The sequence below is a fragment of the Lacerta agilis genome, chromosome 1 (genome assembly GCF_009819535.1).
Source record: "Lacerta agilis isolate rLacAgi1 chromosome 1, rLacAgi1.pri, whole genome shotgun sequence".
Taxonomy (NCBI): domain Eukaryota; kingdom Metazoa; phylum Chordata; class Lepidosauria; order Squamata; family Lacertidae; genus Lacerta; species Lacerta agilis.
The window spans coordinates 75980955-75999060 of NC_046312.1; the positions used below are offsets into that span (position 1 = coordinate 75980955).

Below are 18106 nucleotides of genomic sequence, written 5' to 3' on the forward strand. Positions count from 1 at the left end.
CCACTCTGGGCTAACAAGGGAATATAGAACATAGTTCTCTCAAATTCATGAATACCGTAGATGATTGAATTTCGTGGTTAAGGAACCATGCATACTGATCCATGCAGGTTTACTTGCAAATATCATTTTATCCTTCCAGAAAATAGAGCACATTGCTAAAGTATAAAACCCAACAAGGCCAGCAATTCATCATCTTTATTGCTGCATTTCCCCCTAACTATCAGAACCCTTCTTACCATTGCATTTTATCACCTGGCTATTTCTTATTAAGAGGCATTATTATTCTAGTTCCCACCTTTTGGGCTGTATCTGGCTCGGATGCAACACAGGACTTGAGATCAACATAGCCCACCATGAGGAATCTTTCATTTCTGTGCTATTACAAGTTTGCACTTAACACCATAAAATCCTCAAGCTCGCTTTCATTTGTGGCATGCTACAATATCCATATTTACAATACCTTTCATTTAGAGAATTTGGTAAAATTTAAATGACATGTGCCGCATGGTAAGAATCAAATAGAGCAAAAGGTTAAAGACTTTAAAAAAGTTTATTTGTACAATACATGTTAGCAGAAAGCACAAGTCAAATAAGGATGGTAAAAGATATGTTTCTAGAAGCTCTCAAAGTAACATACACTTATTGTAAAGTTCACGTATATATTTTAATGTCTTTTCTGCACAAGAAACATCCACTCATCTGATGGGGAAAGCAGCAGGGTTTTAAACAAGGAGCAGTGTGCCCCCACAAGGCACCAGCATGCCACAATTGGTCAAATGTTCCTCGCTTGCTCCCCATCTCATTTGCCCCTCTCTTCCTCCCTCACGCCAGAGGGGGCAGGTAGAGGAATTCAAGGCACTCATCCCAGTGCTGCCTGCGCAGGGAACGTCCTGTACAACAATGCAATACTGCAGGACTGTTGCTGGGCAGTGAATGCACATCCTTGGTCAGAGATGTGGAATGAGCTAATCAGACAGCAACTCGTGTGTTCCAGTTGGAGATGCAGCTGTAGTACCTTGTTCTACCAAGATATCAGAATGTGAAAGCTACCTTAGTCTGCATGGAAAGAGAAGCCAGAATGCACCCTTTCATTGATTTTTAGCCATTATGTTTTAGTGTTAGTTCACCAGTAGTTTTCAGGAGATGAATAGCTTGACATATCCCATAAGAACAGCCTCTGTTCAAATGGGTTTTCAGCCAAAATTCACAGTATAACTTCCCCTAAACAAAATTGTGGTTTTCCCATTGATGCTAGAAATGTAGAATGCATTAAGATAATTTGATAAAAATATCTTACTTAAAATAGGTACCCACAGTTAACACTGTTTACTCTTGAAGTATGGGATGGTTCACATTAAAACTCAAGGTTTCCCTCATAATACCTTCTAGATTAAAAAGCTTGATATTGCACTGTTATATTATACTTCAGCTGTCAATTCTCGTTCCAAGGACTTATGAAACTGTAAAAAAAAAGTAAACTTAGCCATTTTGTGCAGTCTTCAGCATTGCATCCGAGTAGTTGGAATTTGCAAAACCTTCATTACAACTACAGTAGCCTAAGCACAGTGGAATTTCTGCCCAGCTGCCTTCCTTATACAGTACAGAAACAGATTGTCCAGTCTTCAACCTTCACACTTTCAGCTTCCTCTTTTGGTCGAAGTAGGCATCAAATCTTGAGAGTGCATAGTCCTAAGTGACGTAAAAGTATTATCGTTGAAGGCAGAGCCATTTTGTATTCTGTCCTAATGCCAGAGCAATTAAAGAATGCCAAACTATCACATTTCGCACGAAATGCCAGAAACCTGCCTTGAATGCAGCTGTTGCATAGGTTAAATCCTTACTGATACAATATGGACGCAAAGGATAACTACATTTATATTTCCACTCAAAGTCTTGTCACTGAATATTACAGGGATATTATTGAAAGTAAGTCGAAGAGCAATAATAAGATGGGAGAAATCAAACTGATACCCGTAGGTGATTTCACAGTTGCCAACTTGAGATAACTGAAGTGAGGCATCTGTAATGTCGATGGACAGCTCTCTGGGGTGTTAAGAGCAGCATCCATTAAGGCAGAGATGGTGAGCCTCTGGTCTAGGGAAGATTTTTATCTGGCCAGTTAGGCCTTCCCTCCGCTCCTCCTCCAAACTGTCTCTGGAGAGACACCTGTCTCCCTTGTCAGCTCAGAAATGCAGCAAATTCAGGAGACTTTAACATTTTTCTCTCTCCACTCTGGTTTTAATAAACTAGAGCAGGCGTCCCAAATCTGAAATTTACAGTGGGAAAAACCTACCACTAGAACAAATGGGAGCTTCCTCCCCCAGTGCAAATTACAGGGGGGAAGTATATCTATCCACCCCTCCCAAATTCATTCACGTCTATCTGCATGCACACCTGTGACATCCCCACTTTTGCCTCTGGCCTCAGACACATTACGCCTGAAGGAATGTGGCTCTTTTGTGGAGGAAGTTCTTGCCCCTTCATTAAGGTCTTATACACACTACCAACTCCAGTATTGCACCAACAAAGATCTGTCCTGGCTGGCTGGCAGTTAGACTGAATGATGTACAAACATAGGCTTGGTAGGGGAATAATTATCAGGTAGAGTAATCTAGATTACAATGACATAGTAATCACACTGCTGAGCATTAAGCATTTAAAGTTTGAAGACCTACCATGTATCCAAACTCAATAGATGATATCTTTGCCTGTATAATGGACCACAGACCCCAGAAGAAATGAGATGCAAGGGCAAACCTGTCAAGAACACAATGTATTATTTTTTTAAAACGTTCCAGTATATAATGTAAAATTCACCCTTGCCTCTTTTGACCAAAGTGAAGTAGTCAAGGATTTGTTACATCAACAGCATGCTCATTTCAACCATACAGGATACATAAGAAATGCAACTTCTCAAGGAGGACAACTCAGGATGTGTTCTCGCTCTGCCTCTGGAGTGGTTTGTTTATTGTAGAAAACTTAGGCTCTACCCTTCCCGTACATATGCACTACTCAAGGCAGCTTATAACAGCTAAAACCACAGTCATAAAAATAAAGTAAAAGCATGAAAAACAGAAATCAGATTCGTGGAATGGTAGAGTTGGAAGGGATCCTGAGGGTCATCTAGTCCAACCCCCTGCAATGCAGGAATCTGCCATGCAGGTTCAGCAGATAAACATTCTAAAAGTGAGGGTCCATCACATAAAACTCTCATGCCCAGCAAGACAAATGCTTGCCAGGACAGGGAACTTTTAACCAGTCATTGAAAAGGCAGGATGTCTAAATAGATCTCATGGGGTAAGGTGCTGTAAAATCTGGGTGCAGTCACTGAGAAAGCCCTCATGTCAACCAATGTTACCTCAGCCTCTCCATAGAAGGGCCTCTTAGGGCACAGGCAGGCTGGAATGAGAGAAAATGGCCCCTAAGGTATCCTAGAACCGTCATTTAGGGCTTCAAGATCAACAACAATACTCTGAATTGCTGTTTAGAACTTAAAATGTCCCAGAGTGAATACTTTATGTGGTTTTAACCATTGGATGCCCCCTCTGCTTCAGTTCTAGAAAATCGGAGCAGCTGTTCTCAAAGCAGGCAGCAAATGAGCTCAACCAGTCAGGACAAATTATTATGGATAATATCCCATATGGGTCCCTACTTGTCCTACTCTTAAGGATAAATAGCTTCTAGATGTTCAATGCTGAAAATTAACCATTTCAGAGCACAGGCTAGATTAAACGCTGCTAAGGTTTCTTAAGACAGCATGTACAATATACATTTTCACTGAAAGCAAGATTCAGTAACAGGATCACATACAGTAAATCCAGAATAAAGATAGGTTACCTGTTTACTTCAACCAACATTTCTTCTTCTATTTTGGACTTATCTTCATTGCTCAGATTTTCAAACCCGCTTTGAGATGCAACTAGGTAATTGGAGATGAAGTGGAGCTGAAAAGCACAAAGCAGTCAGAACAGTGGCTCAGTCATTGGGGCAAATAGGTATTAAAATCACTGGCACACCTTTTCTCCCAGGCCTTTGGCTAAATAAACAACCTATGCTGGAGTGGTTATTTTTTTGTTTCTTACGTTATGCATTTTTGTGTTATACTGTAAACCAACCTGTGATCCTTGAAGGGTGGTTTGGAAATTTAATTATCAATTTTTGTGTGTGTATAACACGACCCCATGTATAAGACGACCTCTATTTTTGGAATCCCAAAAGTAAGAAATTTATCCAAAAAAATTCCCCCAGAAAAAGGTCATCACATATGGAAAATAGCCAGGTACCGTTGAGACAGAATGTTAGAAGAAAACAAAATGTGGAAATTAATAATAATAATCTAAATGTGATTTAGTATTATAGTGGCAAAACAATTACTAACTGGCTATGTATAAAATGGCACAAGAGTACTGAATAATAAACATAGCCTCCAACTCTAGATGCTCTTCAAGCAAACACTGAAATTCAGAAAATTTATTCCAAAGGACTTGAGATTTTACAATGTCAAAAAATTGAATATGACAAATTGTAAAGCTAAAGATACAGAGAGATCCAATTATGTTTGCCTGTCAGTGAGATGGACTTTGGCTACACAATAAGACTTCACCCTTGCATGCCCCTCAAAACCTGCTTGGGATTGGGTGGCGCTCTAGAGCAGACTTTGAGGGACCTGCAAGGAGCAGGAGTGGAAGGGGAAGTCCAGATGCACGATTAGAAATCTGTTTGTGCAACATTGGCTTCAACACTGGCTACAATCACCCACAGACTAAGCTCTGAAATGAAATCCCTTTCACATCCAGCCAGATACAGTGGTGCCCCGCTAGACGAATGCCTCGCTAGACGAAAAACTTGCTAGACGAACGGCATTCACTAGTGGAAGGCTTCCCCGCAAGACGAAAATGTCAATGGGGCTGTCTCGCAAGACAAAAAAAAATTTTTTTCGTCGCGGAAAGTAGCGGTTTGTATTGGTGCTTCGCTAGACGAATAATTCGCTCTACGAAGACACTCGCAGAACAAATTATTTTCATCTAGCGAGGCACCACTGTAGTTAGAAATGGAGTCAGAAGACCTCAAAATTCAAGGTAATTGTTTTACTGCTCACCTGTTGCTTCCTTGAGGGATACTTCAGGAAGTTCGCTTTAAAGAATGGGTATTTTTCATGCACATAGTCATACATCCATTCACAGAAATGATTTCCAATGTCAAACCCTCTAGAGTGAAGAATATTCAAAATTTAAGGAATTTTTTAAGCTTTGCAAAACACACACACACTATTGCTTGTTCCCAAATTACCATTTCATGGCTATTTATTACTGGTCTACAAACATAGAAATCCATGTCATATATATGAATAACAAGTTTCAATCCAAGGTCTGAGGTCAGGTTGCTCCTAGAAGCTGGGTTTTGTTTGTTTGTTTGTTTTGTTTTTTTTTTCAAATATGATTACACAGTAAATGTAGGTAGATGTTAAAGAATCCCACCTTCCAAGCACAGGCAAAAGTGAAAACTTTGGAATGAGGCTTGGGCATGTATCTGTTGTGCAGGAGGTAAAGACCAGACATTCACTAAGAATTCACTGTATAGGTAACTTACAGTACAATGCTATACTTTTCTTTTCTTTTCTTTTTTTCTTTTTTGGAGCAGCATTCAAGTGGCATCATTATTACCACCATCTTTTCCTCCTGCCTGGCCCACAGCAGGGATTATTCCCAATGTGTTTGGGGAAAGGAGATCACAGTACAGTGGCAGAAAAAATTATCATCACCAACTAATACACCCCTAATTTTGAGAAGCTTGCAGATGCCATTTAGCATCAAATATTTAGTCTAGGCCACTATTGTTCAACTCTTACTCCAGGGACATTCACCTGGCACCATCATTATATATCTTTTAGGCTCCAGGCCAAAACTTTCCTCTAAAACGAGGTCTTTGGTCATTAACTATCTGTGACCTTTTAGAAGTGAGGAGGATGTTTTTAATATATTACTTTTTCTTCTTAGTTTAATGTATCTCTGTTGAGGCTTTAAGTTGCTTTGGGTTACCTTAGTTAAGATAAAGCAACAAACAAGTTTAACAAACAAACAACTGCTGTAACTGAAAATACAAAAAAGTGAACTGGGGATGTTATATATGTAAAGCATGAGCTTTACCATAAACATTATCAGTGGACATTATTTCCATTCATAACACCACAAATAAGCTAGCCAGGTACTGTTGAGACAGAATGTTAGAAGAAAACAAAATGCTGCAGCTACATTTTACTAACTGAAAGAGAGTTGTTGTTGTTCAGTCGTTCAGTCGTGTCCGACTCTTCGTGACCCCATGGACCAGAGCACGCCAGGCACGCCTATCCTTCACTGCCTCTTGCAGTTTGGCCAAACTCATGTTAGTAGCTTCGAGAACACTAACATGAGTTTGGAAAGAGAGTACGTACAGGCAATTTTTTAATGCTACTATGTAGCATAAACACAATCAAAATATATCTGGCAAAAACTTTCAAAATCCTTCCAGCATTTAGCAAAGTGGTCTGATTTTAAAGCATCAGATGCAAACACAAAGTTATTTTATTAAACTTGGGGAAACACTGGAAATCTCAATGAATCAAGAGACAACTAAAAGGCTAAGTACAGAAATACAGTTGAGGAAAACTAAGCTGGGAAACGAAGATGGAAATTTCGTTTTTGAAATAATACAAAGGTCCAACATTTACCTATAATTGTAGCTGCTGTACTCAAAGTCAATAAGCATCAATTTTTGCTTCTCAGAATCCTCTCTACCTTCAAGAAGCAAAATATTTCCTGGGAGAAGAGAGATATGAAGTAGTAAGCACTGGGAAAGACTGAAATAACCTATCCCTACTTCTATTCAACTTAGGTTCCCTTTCTTGTGATGGGATATTGGAAACTTGCTGTAGAACAGCACTGTCCATGCCATATTATTTTATCACAGTATACAATATAAGCAGGGGCTGCTGAACAAAGTTGATTTGCTTTAATATAGCCCAAATTATTCTTCACTGTATCCTGCAACATAAATGAAGATACAACATGGTTTACATAACTACTTAGCCTGTCTCAATCTAGCCTTAAGACCTTTCCCCAGTAATAACCCGTTCTAGATTCTAAACAGAATATTCCTATTCCTTCAATTATTATATGGTATTTATCTCAAACTAATGACTTTAATTTGTAACAGACCATCCTTTTAATATAAGGTATTCAAGCAAAGTTATTACATTTTTAAAATAATGCAACAGCGTTATGGTACCTTCTTGGCAGTCATTATGGCAAAACACAACTGGAGATGAAGTAGCTTCAAGCAAGGACCTGGAAGAGAGAGAGAGAGAGCTAAACTGAATAGTAGTTCTAATGTCAACTGTTCCCTCACTTAAGCACTAAAAGACAAGCAAGAAAATAGTGTGTTGAAAGTGTAAGGCAAGTAAGAATATTTTTCAGCTCTCTGCTGCCTACCTCCACTGAAGAACCTCAGGAGCAGACATTACAACTCTTCTCAATCAAAACTCCTCAAGTTGTGTGTCCACTAAAGCTGCTTTTTCCTGTACCTACTCCTACTCCAAGGAAAAGGCAAAGCACTGCAAGTAAGTAAGTAAGTGCATTTAGGCACTTGCTGGCTTTCCTTTCCCCCCACTCTAGGAACTGTGTTTATAGAACAGTGATGGTCTGCCTAGTGATTCTAATGTATCAAATTCTCTCTTTTCTCCCTTTAGTATGCTGATTGTGGATGGTGGGGCAGAGAAACCACATAGTGCCTCCAGAATTATTATTTTTAACAAGTCTACATTCTGCCATGGAGACCTACTAGAGATTCCTTTACTGCCTGTATGTGCACAGCGAAGTTGACATTATAATGCATTGCAAGAGTCTCTTGTTAAAGTATTTCCAAGGAAGAAGCAGTTTTCATTTCTAAAGCATCTAATCATTTACAGTGGTACCTCTGGTTACGAATGGGATCCGTTCCGGAGCCCAGTTCGTAACCTGTGACGTCTGTATCATGAAGCGCCACATGTGCACGACGCGATTCGGTGCTTCTGCACATGCACGTGACATCATTTGACGCGTCTGTACATGCGTGAACCCGGAAATAACGCGTTCTGTTATTTCCAGGTTGCTGCGGTGCGTAACCTGAACATATGCATCCCGCAGCATACGTAACACGAGGTATGACTGTATTTCACTCACTGGAGAACTAGGTTAAAGACTTCTGCTATACCACAGTATGGAACCCAAATTACCTTGACTATCTCTATGGATCCAAGTTGCAACTGACAACACTCTACAGAAGTGACCAAGCTTGCTGAAACATTGTGCACAGACCCAATGAACGCTAGACTATTTGACTATATTGAAATTTCATTGTGTGGTGCACTAAAAAGGGAACTTCCAAGCTAAGCAATCAAAACATTGTTGTCTTAATCAGCTACAATGTAATTATATACTTAGATGTTTAGGAATATCCACTGACAATAATAAAATACAAGTCAAGGAAGTGTTTGCTCGTTTCTTTAGTTAATGTTATGCTTGACTGAAAATGTCTGCAGTCACTTGAGAGTTGTAAAGCAAATGAAAATTGTCCAAGAGTTAGAACGCTACCGTAGATTTTTCATTTCTTGAGGCAGGTTGTAACTGAGGATCTTGTTCAGTTTTCTAACACGTGACTCTCTGGTAAACTTGATTCTCATCACTTGGTTTAAGTACCTGTACAAAGATTTTGTTGAACAGTTAGTATTTCTAGTTTTCCCTCCTCTCCCCCTATAACCATCACGAAGTAATTGTATAATAAAAATAAAACAAACTTTATAAAGACTTTCTGGCAACTGCAAATTAGCCCAAGGAAAGATACCTTCCACACCACAAAAAAGGAGGCAAGCTTCCAATAAACCCCTTCTTTGAGCTGAAATAAGTGGCATTAAACTTCATTATACACCTTTAGGCACCAGGCAAAAACGTTCCTTTTTAACCAGTCCTTTGGTTGATCAACATCTAATGCCCTTTTTAACATGATGTGTGGGGTTTACACAGACACACAGACACAAACATATTCACATATAGTGTTTTTATGTTGTGATTTTATGTTTTATTATTAAATAAATAATCTCTTATTTATGTAACATGATAGACAATAAAATTACAATTGCTTACTTCTCCATGGTTCCAAAGAGCCACTTTGGTTCTTTATTAAATGGCATTTTCATGCCATGAAACCTAGCCATTTTCTCAGCTATTTCTGCTGATATATCAGGCAAGCCCAGTTCATCCGTGTCCAACTTCCTGCTCTGAAACATATAGCATGGATATTAATTAGGAGGAATACAAGCATTGGAAATTTCAATATCAATTTTATTGTTGAAACAACCAACCTATAACGATGAAAAACAAATATAAGGAACCTAGGAAGCGAGTGGGGTGCACTTTGGTTTCTCACTTCTATAGTTTACCACAGGTTCCTCTACTACTGAGTAGGGTACAGTACACTCTGCTCCATTTAGTTAAGAGCTAAAAGGAGTTAAATCCAAAAACAGACAGCAGCTTCCATTCTCCTTATGTCAAATCAAACTACAGAAAGCTACACACTAGCAGATATCCCACATTTATCTTTGCTAGCACACAAGGGAGGACACAGTCCTATTCAGTTACAACTACCACATACTAATAGTTGGCACTCACAGGAATGAATTCCTCCAGCCGGCCTTGTGGAAAGATTCCATAGAGCTTTGGTCCAAGAGCTCTCTCTGCAAGAATGGCAAACATAACACTCTCCAGAACCACAGCTTCTGCACCCTAAAGAAAACAAAGTAACTGAAACAGGTACTTATATAATAAATATAATATGAAGGGAGATATGGTTGAGGAGATTAACAAAAACAGATTTACAACTATCAGTTAGATTCAGATATAGAAATCAGATACAGAATATTGCAGTATTCAAATTATTGCAAAATGTGCAATAAAAAGTGTGTAAGACTTAGATTATGCTATCACAGTATTAGAATTACTGGCTACCTGTTGACCAACTGGGTGGGTTGTAATACCAGCTTCCAGTTTAAGAATGAGAACAAGTGGCTTAAAAAAATAATAATAAAGGAGTACCATTTGAGTTTATAAACTGAAGTTCCCTGTTGTGAGAGTTAGTACGCCTCTCTAAGTTTGTCTAAGCATTCACCAATCTAGTGTCTTCCAGTTGTTTGGACTACTGTACTACTTTCACCAGCCATAAAACCATAGCACAAATCCAGCTGGAAAAGGAACAAACCAGGAGCACACTTTTAAGATACCCAATTATTCATTTGCAGCCGCATCTTTTACTGCCCTACACCTGATGTTGCATATGATGCCAGGTGGGCAAGAATGGGGAAGAAACAACCTTGGAAGCTAAATAAGGACCTTGGTAGCCAGTTTTATACAAAGTAGACCTACAGCACACATTCCACTACACTAAATACCAATATATACTGTTCTACTGACCGTCTTTTAAGCAGAATGCTGATGTGATTCTAAAAATGATGTTTGTAGTCTGCATAAGTTTGCTAGTTCAAAGAGGCATACTAGAAAGTACCACCATATACTTTGGATCCAAGAGCTAATTATTTAGTTCAGATGTACTTCAGTAAAAATACATTAGTTTCAATTCAGATTTGTCTTTATCTTACGATTCATTGCACCTTTAGAAATAAAGGCTTTTATAATTACCAATGATTTACTCAAAGAACTCTTGAAAGCAATTTGAGAATAAGCTTTAGGCAATGAATGGTGTTAATTTTTAACTTCAAAGTTATTGGTCTAATTCAAATGGAGACTTTCAAGGTTAATCCTTCAAAGTTTTAGTTAGGCATTTACAAAAATGTAGACTCAGGTTTCAGAGATAGGATCCATGTTTAAGTAGTTATTTTAAGATGCATTCATATTCCTCAAAGGTCTCCGCTTTATGAGTAATTTTAGTAGGCTGCGGCACTTTCTCTGCAGCAGGTCTGTGCTGGATCAGGCAGCAAGTTGCAACTTTTTATCTTAAATGGATTTTGTCAGGTCTGCGTTAGGGTTGCTCACGAGTAATCAGGCATGAGTCTCAACTGTCTTTTAACAGTTTATTGGTGCAGGCTATTTAAAGTGCAGAGAACATGAAAACATGACCGTCCTAGTCGCTCGCAGAATCCGGGAGTGCCGGTTTCCGGCTGCGACCCCAACATAAGAATTTCGGCACCCCAAAGCGCCGCCTCCCCTGTCTCCTTTTGACCCCTCTGCGCAACTGGGGTGACGGAAGTGGCGTGCTCCCCTCAGAGCGAAACTCATGAGGCGTGCTGGGGCTCTCAGCATCATCTCCAAGCCCTTGCCTTGGCTGGCTGTTTCCAGCCTGCCCCTCCTCACTGGAGGTGGTGCCGCTCTTTCCGCTTGAGGAGGTCTCACTACTGAGGTGGTGTCTGGGCTCTCGGTAAATCAACAAGACCTCCCGCCCTGCCGAGGGCAGTTCCCTGACAGATTTGCTTATGAAGAACTGCTGTACCTTGGAGTGTGAATTACAGTGCTACATAATTTTATACAAATACAGCTGCAGGGTTACATCATGTGACAGGACAGAAGAATAGCCTAGAAATATTTCTAGTAATATTGTCGAAACTTGATCAGGTCACCACAGATGTTTTGCATGCTTTACTGTTAACAACCCTTAAAGCGAATAAATTGTATGAACCCACAGGATGAAGTGTTATACCTCAAATCCATTTACAAACTGTAGTATCAGTCACGCGTGTCATGTATTTGCTACTGAAACCTATTTTATGCAGGGGAACCATGCAGACCCCTCTAGACTAGAATTACAGAATGTAAGAACCCAAAGACAGGGAGGGGGGGAAGCACTGTTTTTGAAACACTGGAGCAAACAAACAATCAGGACCTAGACATGAGCAAATTGTTTAAAAAAACAGCTCTAAGAGTGTAAAAAATCAAATACATATTGCACTTTATAACAGTAGCCTGATATGGTAACAAAAAAAGATAATACTTACTTGTAAATCATTTTCTTTCTGAGCCTGTCCAGAGCCTCCTTTATTACAGGACCTCTATGAATGAGAAAAGTCAACATTTACAATGAGATGTTGAAAATCAACATAAGCAATAAGTTGCAGCCATCACAATTAGGAGGGTTCGGAAAGTCTTACAGCTATTTACTTGATATTCATCTGACAAAGTATTAGGCTGAGAAACACCACTTCACATGAGACATCACTCTAGATACTTAAAAAAAAGGATGTGCCATTGAAACCTAATATATCAGCTTGCCTATAGAGACAAAACATACAAGACCACTAGCACGAGATGTGGTCTTCTGTATGACTACAGCAGCTGGGAGCCCCAAATTCCTATTACTGTACATAGAAGCATCCAAATATGGAAGGACCAAGTGAAGCTTTACTATAAACCCAGTTTTGCAACAAAGATGCAAGCTAGCAAGCCAGTAGAACAGTGGAAACAAGTTAAAGGAAATATAGCAATATTCACAAACTATTTAAACATAATACTTTATCTAGTTTTACACATAAAGGAGGCACTCACTTATCCCAGTTACAACTTGTTGACAGATCTCTTTTCTACTGTAAAGTAACAACAATATTTAAGGCATTTTAGATATAATCTTACGTCATTTCTCAGAGCAATATAAGCAAGCAAAGCAATTATCAGTTCCAGACCTAGTGAACTGAAGCATGCTTGTTCTGACCTATCGCAAAGCATTTTCTAAGGTCCCATGTTGTGCTTAAGCTTCTGGACTCAATGGCACATGCTTTTACTAAAATTGCAGAAATAAAATCTTTGTAGTTCATTAAGAACTTCAAAGCTATAAGGCCTATTCCATTTTACAGTTCCTTTAAGCAGTAGTTTACTATGGCTACTAATGCTGCAAATCTGCAATGCTACTTTAGAGGGCCCTAAAGGAAGCCTTCAATTAAAATTATAAAAATTAAATGAGGACAATGGAACTGAGGATACTTTTTCTGCTCTAATATTTCTTTTCCAAGAACCAAATGGACAAATAACCAACACCAATTATTTAAAGGCTTATGAATTTCTCACAGCTGCCTTGCTCCAGCTTGAAATAAATGGCTTTCCATAAATAATAATTTCCATTAGAATGCTATAATTAAGAAGAATAAGTATATGCTAGAGTAAAACTACATCCCTCTCAATGAACACACATCTTGAATATTCACAAGGGCAAGTTTACAACTACATATTAAAATAGCAATGTTATACAAATAATGTGTCAGTGCCCCCATATTCTCACTGACTACTTCTTGAATAGCAGTGAAAGCTGCATATCACCTAGAAGTAGTTACTGCTTGATGCTCCCCTGTGATGGTATAATCTATCAGAAGCAAATTGGATTAGAGAGGTTTTTCCCAGGATCATAGAAAGTACCCACCTAACGTACTTGGATTACACACTGAAAAGACTGGTGAGTATTTTTTTATTAGTACTCTTCAAACACTTGGCTAAAAAACTCAGCTGTCCAAATTGGTTGTTAGCTTGAAGTGAAAGAAAATGTTATGGATATGATATCCAAATATCTATACTACACTTGACTGTATCAACCAACAAAAGAGTGGGCCTGGAAAGCATTAAACCTAAAAGTATATTCAGGTATTTGCTTCATGAACTTTGAAGCAAAAACCACCAGACTAATTTGCCCACATTCCAGATACCTGCTTAGATAGTGACCCAGTACATTCTTAGAACAGGACTCTTATTGTGTGGACAATGGCCAATTTCCAAGGAGATAACAGGAAACTTATTGTACAGCTTCTACCAAAAAGTAAGCTAACGGGATTGTGTTGCAGGAAAAAGCTGTTGTTGCTGTTTGATATCCTGCAGAGGCTTGAGATGAGCAGGCATCTAATACATCATCTTTGTGTAATCATACTGTCAGACTCCTTCCTGCTTGTTGGTCTCTTAAACATGAAGAGATGCTACCATCTCTGTCTCTGAAGGCCATAATAGTCTGATGAAGTAAGAGACTAGAGAATCATGTGGTCATTTTCCAATTTAATACTATAAAATGCACAAACTGCTATTGTGCAGAACTTCCATATAAAATTGAAGTGAAGGGGATATCATTTTCACTGTTGTGGCCCAAACTTTCTTTGGTAGCACAATTTGATTTTAAAAAATGAAAATAGAGTGCAAGGCTAATTTAACAGCAAAATTTAACTAGTAATACTAATTATTATACATTACTGTACTTTAGGCTGAAAATTATGTTTTGCTTTTCACAGTTTCTATTTATATATAACAGATGAGAGGCGAGAATGTAATTCCATGATAATATGAATCCAGTTGAGGAGACAGGACATCCAAAATATGAAGCTGGTCATATTTGTACTGGGTTGTCATGTAATAACAACGTAGTTCCGAAGTCTAGCACTAGAAAAGCAACAAGTATAAACTGAAATGCAGACTGGAAAACTAAGGTTCCAATCTTCTTAGTCCTACTATGTCAATACCCAATTACAGACTTTAGTAATAAAATGACAGAGAAGCAATTCCTCTGCCATCAGAAAAGCTAGCATTATTTATCATCCTGGCCAGTTCTGCAGACCATGCATCTAACCTTTACAAGATGAAATTACTTATCTCTGGCAGTTTTGTACCCAACTGTATTCCAGGCTTAAAATATAAGCACAAAAGCTGCAATGTTGGGACTACAGAGAGAGGTTTCTCAAGACTGAGAAACATCAAAACAGGTGGTGTCAACTATTTTTAATTATAAAATATGCTACAGCAGAAAGAACAATAAGATATGTTATTACAACAGTCCTACTAACACCAAGACCATCCCTAATCCTTTTTACTTCTGATCAAGTTACCATTCTTTAAAAGGAGCAGAAGGAAGGTGGGGTGTTTAATGCACTATTTTGGTAGTCAGCTCTCAACAGTTTGGACATTATAAAATGTTAATAAGGCAAGCATTTTCATGATAACTTCACACTCTGAGTCATAAAGAAATGAAACCCGTAGAGAATGCTCCAACTTCAGAGATCTCATACTATACCGTGAATCGTGTCTGTCACCTGGAAACCAGAGTGCTCTAGGCACGATCGCATGGACAAGCCTGCAGCAGAGAACACATGCACATACAACTAAAATGGTACATTACCCCCAGAAGACCCTTAATGCCACCCAACAAAACAAGTGTCCCCTTAACAGGAGTGCAGCTATCAAATTATCTGCCACTAAGAGGAGTTTGTGGTTATTCCTTGCTACAAGACATTAAGAGCAAGAATCACAAGTAATGGAGTTTCACAATTGCAGAATTCTATATATTTGTTTAGTTACAAGCAGAAAAAGTAGGTATGCAATACCACAGAATTGCAGTCAGTACTCACAACCTTCTTCTCAAAATGACTGAGAATGATAGACTATAGGAAGATTAAGTAGTCTTAAATGCTTCCTTTATTATGCAATATTTTGATTTTACAGTTAGTAATAGCAAAAACAAGTTTTATACCTGACCATCAAAAATAGGGCATGGGCCATTACCACCAGCTCTTCCTTTAACTGGGATATATGGGTATTTAAGCACTACTTTGAAACAATGAACACAGCAATTCTGCAAAGTAGTTTGTGTCAGTATACAGAAGCAAGAAGTTGTATTTGAACTCCAAATGCAAATTGCTTGTGTGTGTGTGTGTAACAGGACTGAACTGCTGCTATTAAGACATCCTTTCAGATTTTTGGAGGGGAATCCTAGATATAGCATGTGCATTTGCCTTTCAAACACACCAACGTTTAATTAGAATAGCAATTCCACAAAAGTACAAATATACAGCTTGTTTAAAAAGTAGCTCACCTATGTGATTGGAGACTATAGTAATCTCAACCAGGCTTTCAAATTTTACACAGATCAACCCAACTAAGCTCACTTCCTGTCTTCATATCATGCATGCATAAAATGTGGCTTAAAATAACAGCTATAACTAAGGAAGGCCCCATGCCATTTTTGCATGGTAACTTTAGCCAACCTGAAACAATTTATATTGAACTGTATGTACTGACATTTGTGTCTTCCAGAATTTATGTGAGAAGAAAACTGGAGTCATTGTTAGCCTGTAAATAATAGTGTTTGTTTTTAAAGGCGGCTTTAGTTTAAATTTACTGAGCTGGTTTTTTTTACGGTAAATTTTGAATGAATTGGGGAAGGGGCAAAATTTTGAAACTCAGATTACTTGTGTATTTGATAATATTAATATTTTCTGCATGCAGGCATAAACAAATAAGAATCTAAGTTATAATAAAAATGTCATCTGTTTCAACTAGCGATGGGGAACCTATGGCCCTTCAGATGTTGTTAGACTACAACTCTTATCACCCCAATGATTGCTAATGCTGGCTGGAATTGTTGGTAGCTATATTTCTGTCTTAAGCCACACAGATGGATATTGACGGTAAGTAATAGTGCAATAAAATTATAGGTATGTGCATCAGTATTTAAAACCAGCATCCCTGGAACTTTTAAAAATATCAGCATCACTGAAATTATTTTTCTTCTAATTTATTCCTGTTTGGTACAAGGAAGTTCCTTAAGATCTCAGATGAAGAGCTAAAACTATAGCACAATCAGTTTGCTTATGCATTGAAGATTGATCTGGAAAAGACAAATGCTTATACTGAAACCCTCAATATAATCTGAAAGTTTTACCTTGGGACTGTCTCTGCTTACTTAACCCTTAGTGAACTGCACCAACAAGAGCAGTCATTTCACTGCCACTATGGAAATAAAGGAAGTTAGAAATCTCAAAAGATCTTAAATACCAAGACAAAAAAGGTTAGGATATTAACACTCAAATAATTGGCCAAACTACATCTTGGAGAAAAATCCTGAGCTCCAGTGCTATTTTCTTCATATAAGGACACAGAAGGTTTTGTTTAAAAAGTGGATATTGAGGGAAAGCAGTATGTGCCCATGTTCTGGTTTAGGATTCTCCAAACTTGGATATTCATAGGAAAATTTCTTCAGAGTACTATGATTACAACAGATATGATGGAAATTACTACTGAGATCCTGAAAACGCTGCCTTATTTTTTCAGATGAAAACATTAGCAAATCACTGATGCCCTAATTTCTACAATCTACTTTGTAGGCAGCCTTAAAGGTTACTTATAATATGCAATCAGCTCATACATTGAAGATTTTATAAAGCCAGGGGTGTGGCTTAAATAATTTGTTAAAGTAAAACATTCAGTGTAACGATCGTTGGACTGTTAGTTTAATTGATAGTTCTAGTGCCAATGGTTCAAGCCACTGTTTCCTTGCAATACATTGTTAAGATGGACCGAAAAAAACATTGCGGCAATAACTTGCTTACATTTTTCCAATCCGAGTATTTTGTATACTGCAATACATAATCCAAGCTTCATACTTACAAGCACCAACTGATGCCCCAGTAATACTCTCATTATTCTCAGTTATATGAAGGCATGCAGAACACTTCATTTCAATATATGGAAATAACATGTATATCAGTTTTATAACATGGAGTACAAGCAAGTGGAGATACTTTGGGGGGCTAACCATATGTTTACAATGAGGAAGCTCCATAGGAGTGGGAACTCTACCCCACTGCTATAATCATTTGGATATGTGAATGCATTTTCTTTATCCCTTTATCCATAATGCATCAGCTGTTCAGTGTTACAGCAGAACTCATTTTGCCACCCTTGGAGAGTGCAAATGCAAGGGGAAAATCTTCCTTCTATTTGTCAGATTACCTGTATTTTGTCAATGAGTTCAACACTCTCTAGCAACATTACTACATCATTAACTGCTTAATACACAGTTGTTGATTGTCATTCTGTTGATAAATCTAGATTCAAAATAGCTGGTCAGAAAGCAATTCAAGATACGTTAAATCTAAATTGCTTGGTTGTTTTCTAAATGATAATGTGTTGTGTATAAAACACAGAACTGACAACAATCTTGTATGTGTGTTCATTTCACAAATGGAAATTCAGGAGTGTGTCAATGTCTACACAGACAAATTGTTTTAATACAGACTACCAACATCTAAACCTAAGACCTAAGGTCATTTCCTGCTCACTGGAAAACT

General features: G+C 38.2%; 1 protein-coding gene across 1 annotated transcript in view; it reads right to left on the minus strand.

Moving 5' to 3' along the window:
• Positions 1-531: 531 nt before the first annotated feature.
• The window catches only part of CHKA (choline kinase alpha), a 29931-nt gene continuing 12356 nt past the window's right edge, over positions 532-18106 (minus strand). Inside the window, exons 3-12 of the mRNA XM_033156065.1 lie at positions 12014-12067; positions 9681-9794; positions 9156-9289; positions 8607-8711; positions 7264-7322; positions 6707-6794; positions 5099-5207; positions 3838-3944; positions 2676-2757; positions 532-1689 (exon numbers count right to left, since the gene is read on the minus strand). Coding sequence (XP_033011956.1) covers positions 1630-1689; positions 2676-2757; positions 3838-3944; positions 5099-5207; positions 6707-6794; positions 7264-7322; positions 8607-8711; positions 9156-9289; positions 9681-9794; positions 12014-12067 — 912 coding nt within the window. The 3' untranslated portion in view covers positions 532-1629. The remainder of the gene's footprint in view (positions 1690-2675; positions 2758-3837; positions 3945-5098; positions 5208-6706; positions 6795-7263; positions 7323-8606; positions 8712-9155; positions 9290-9680; positions 9795-12013; positions 12068-18106) is intronic.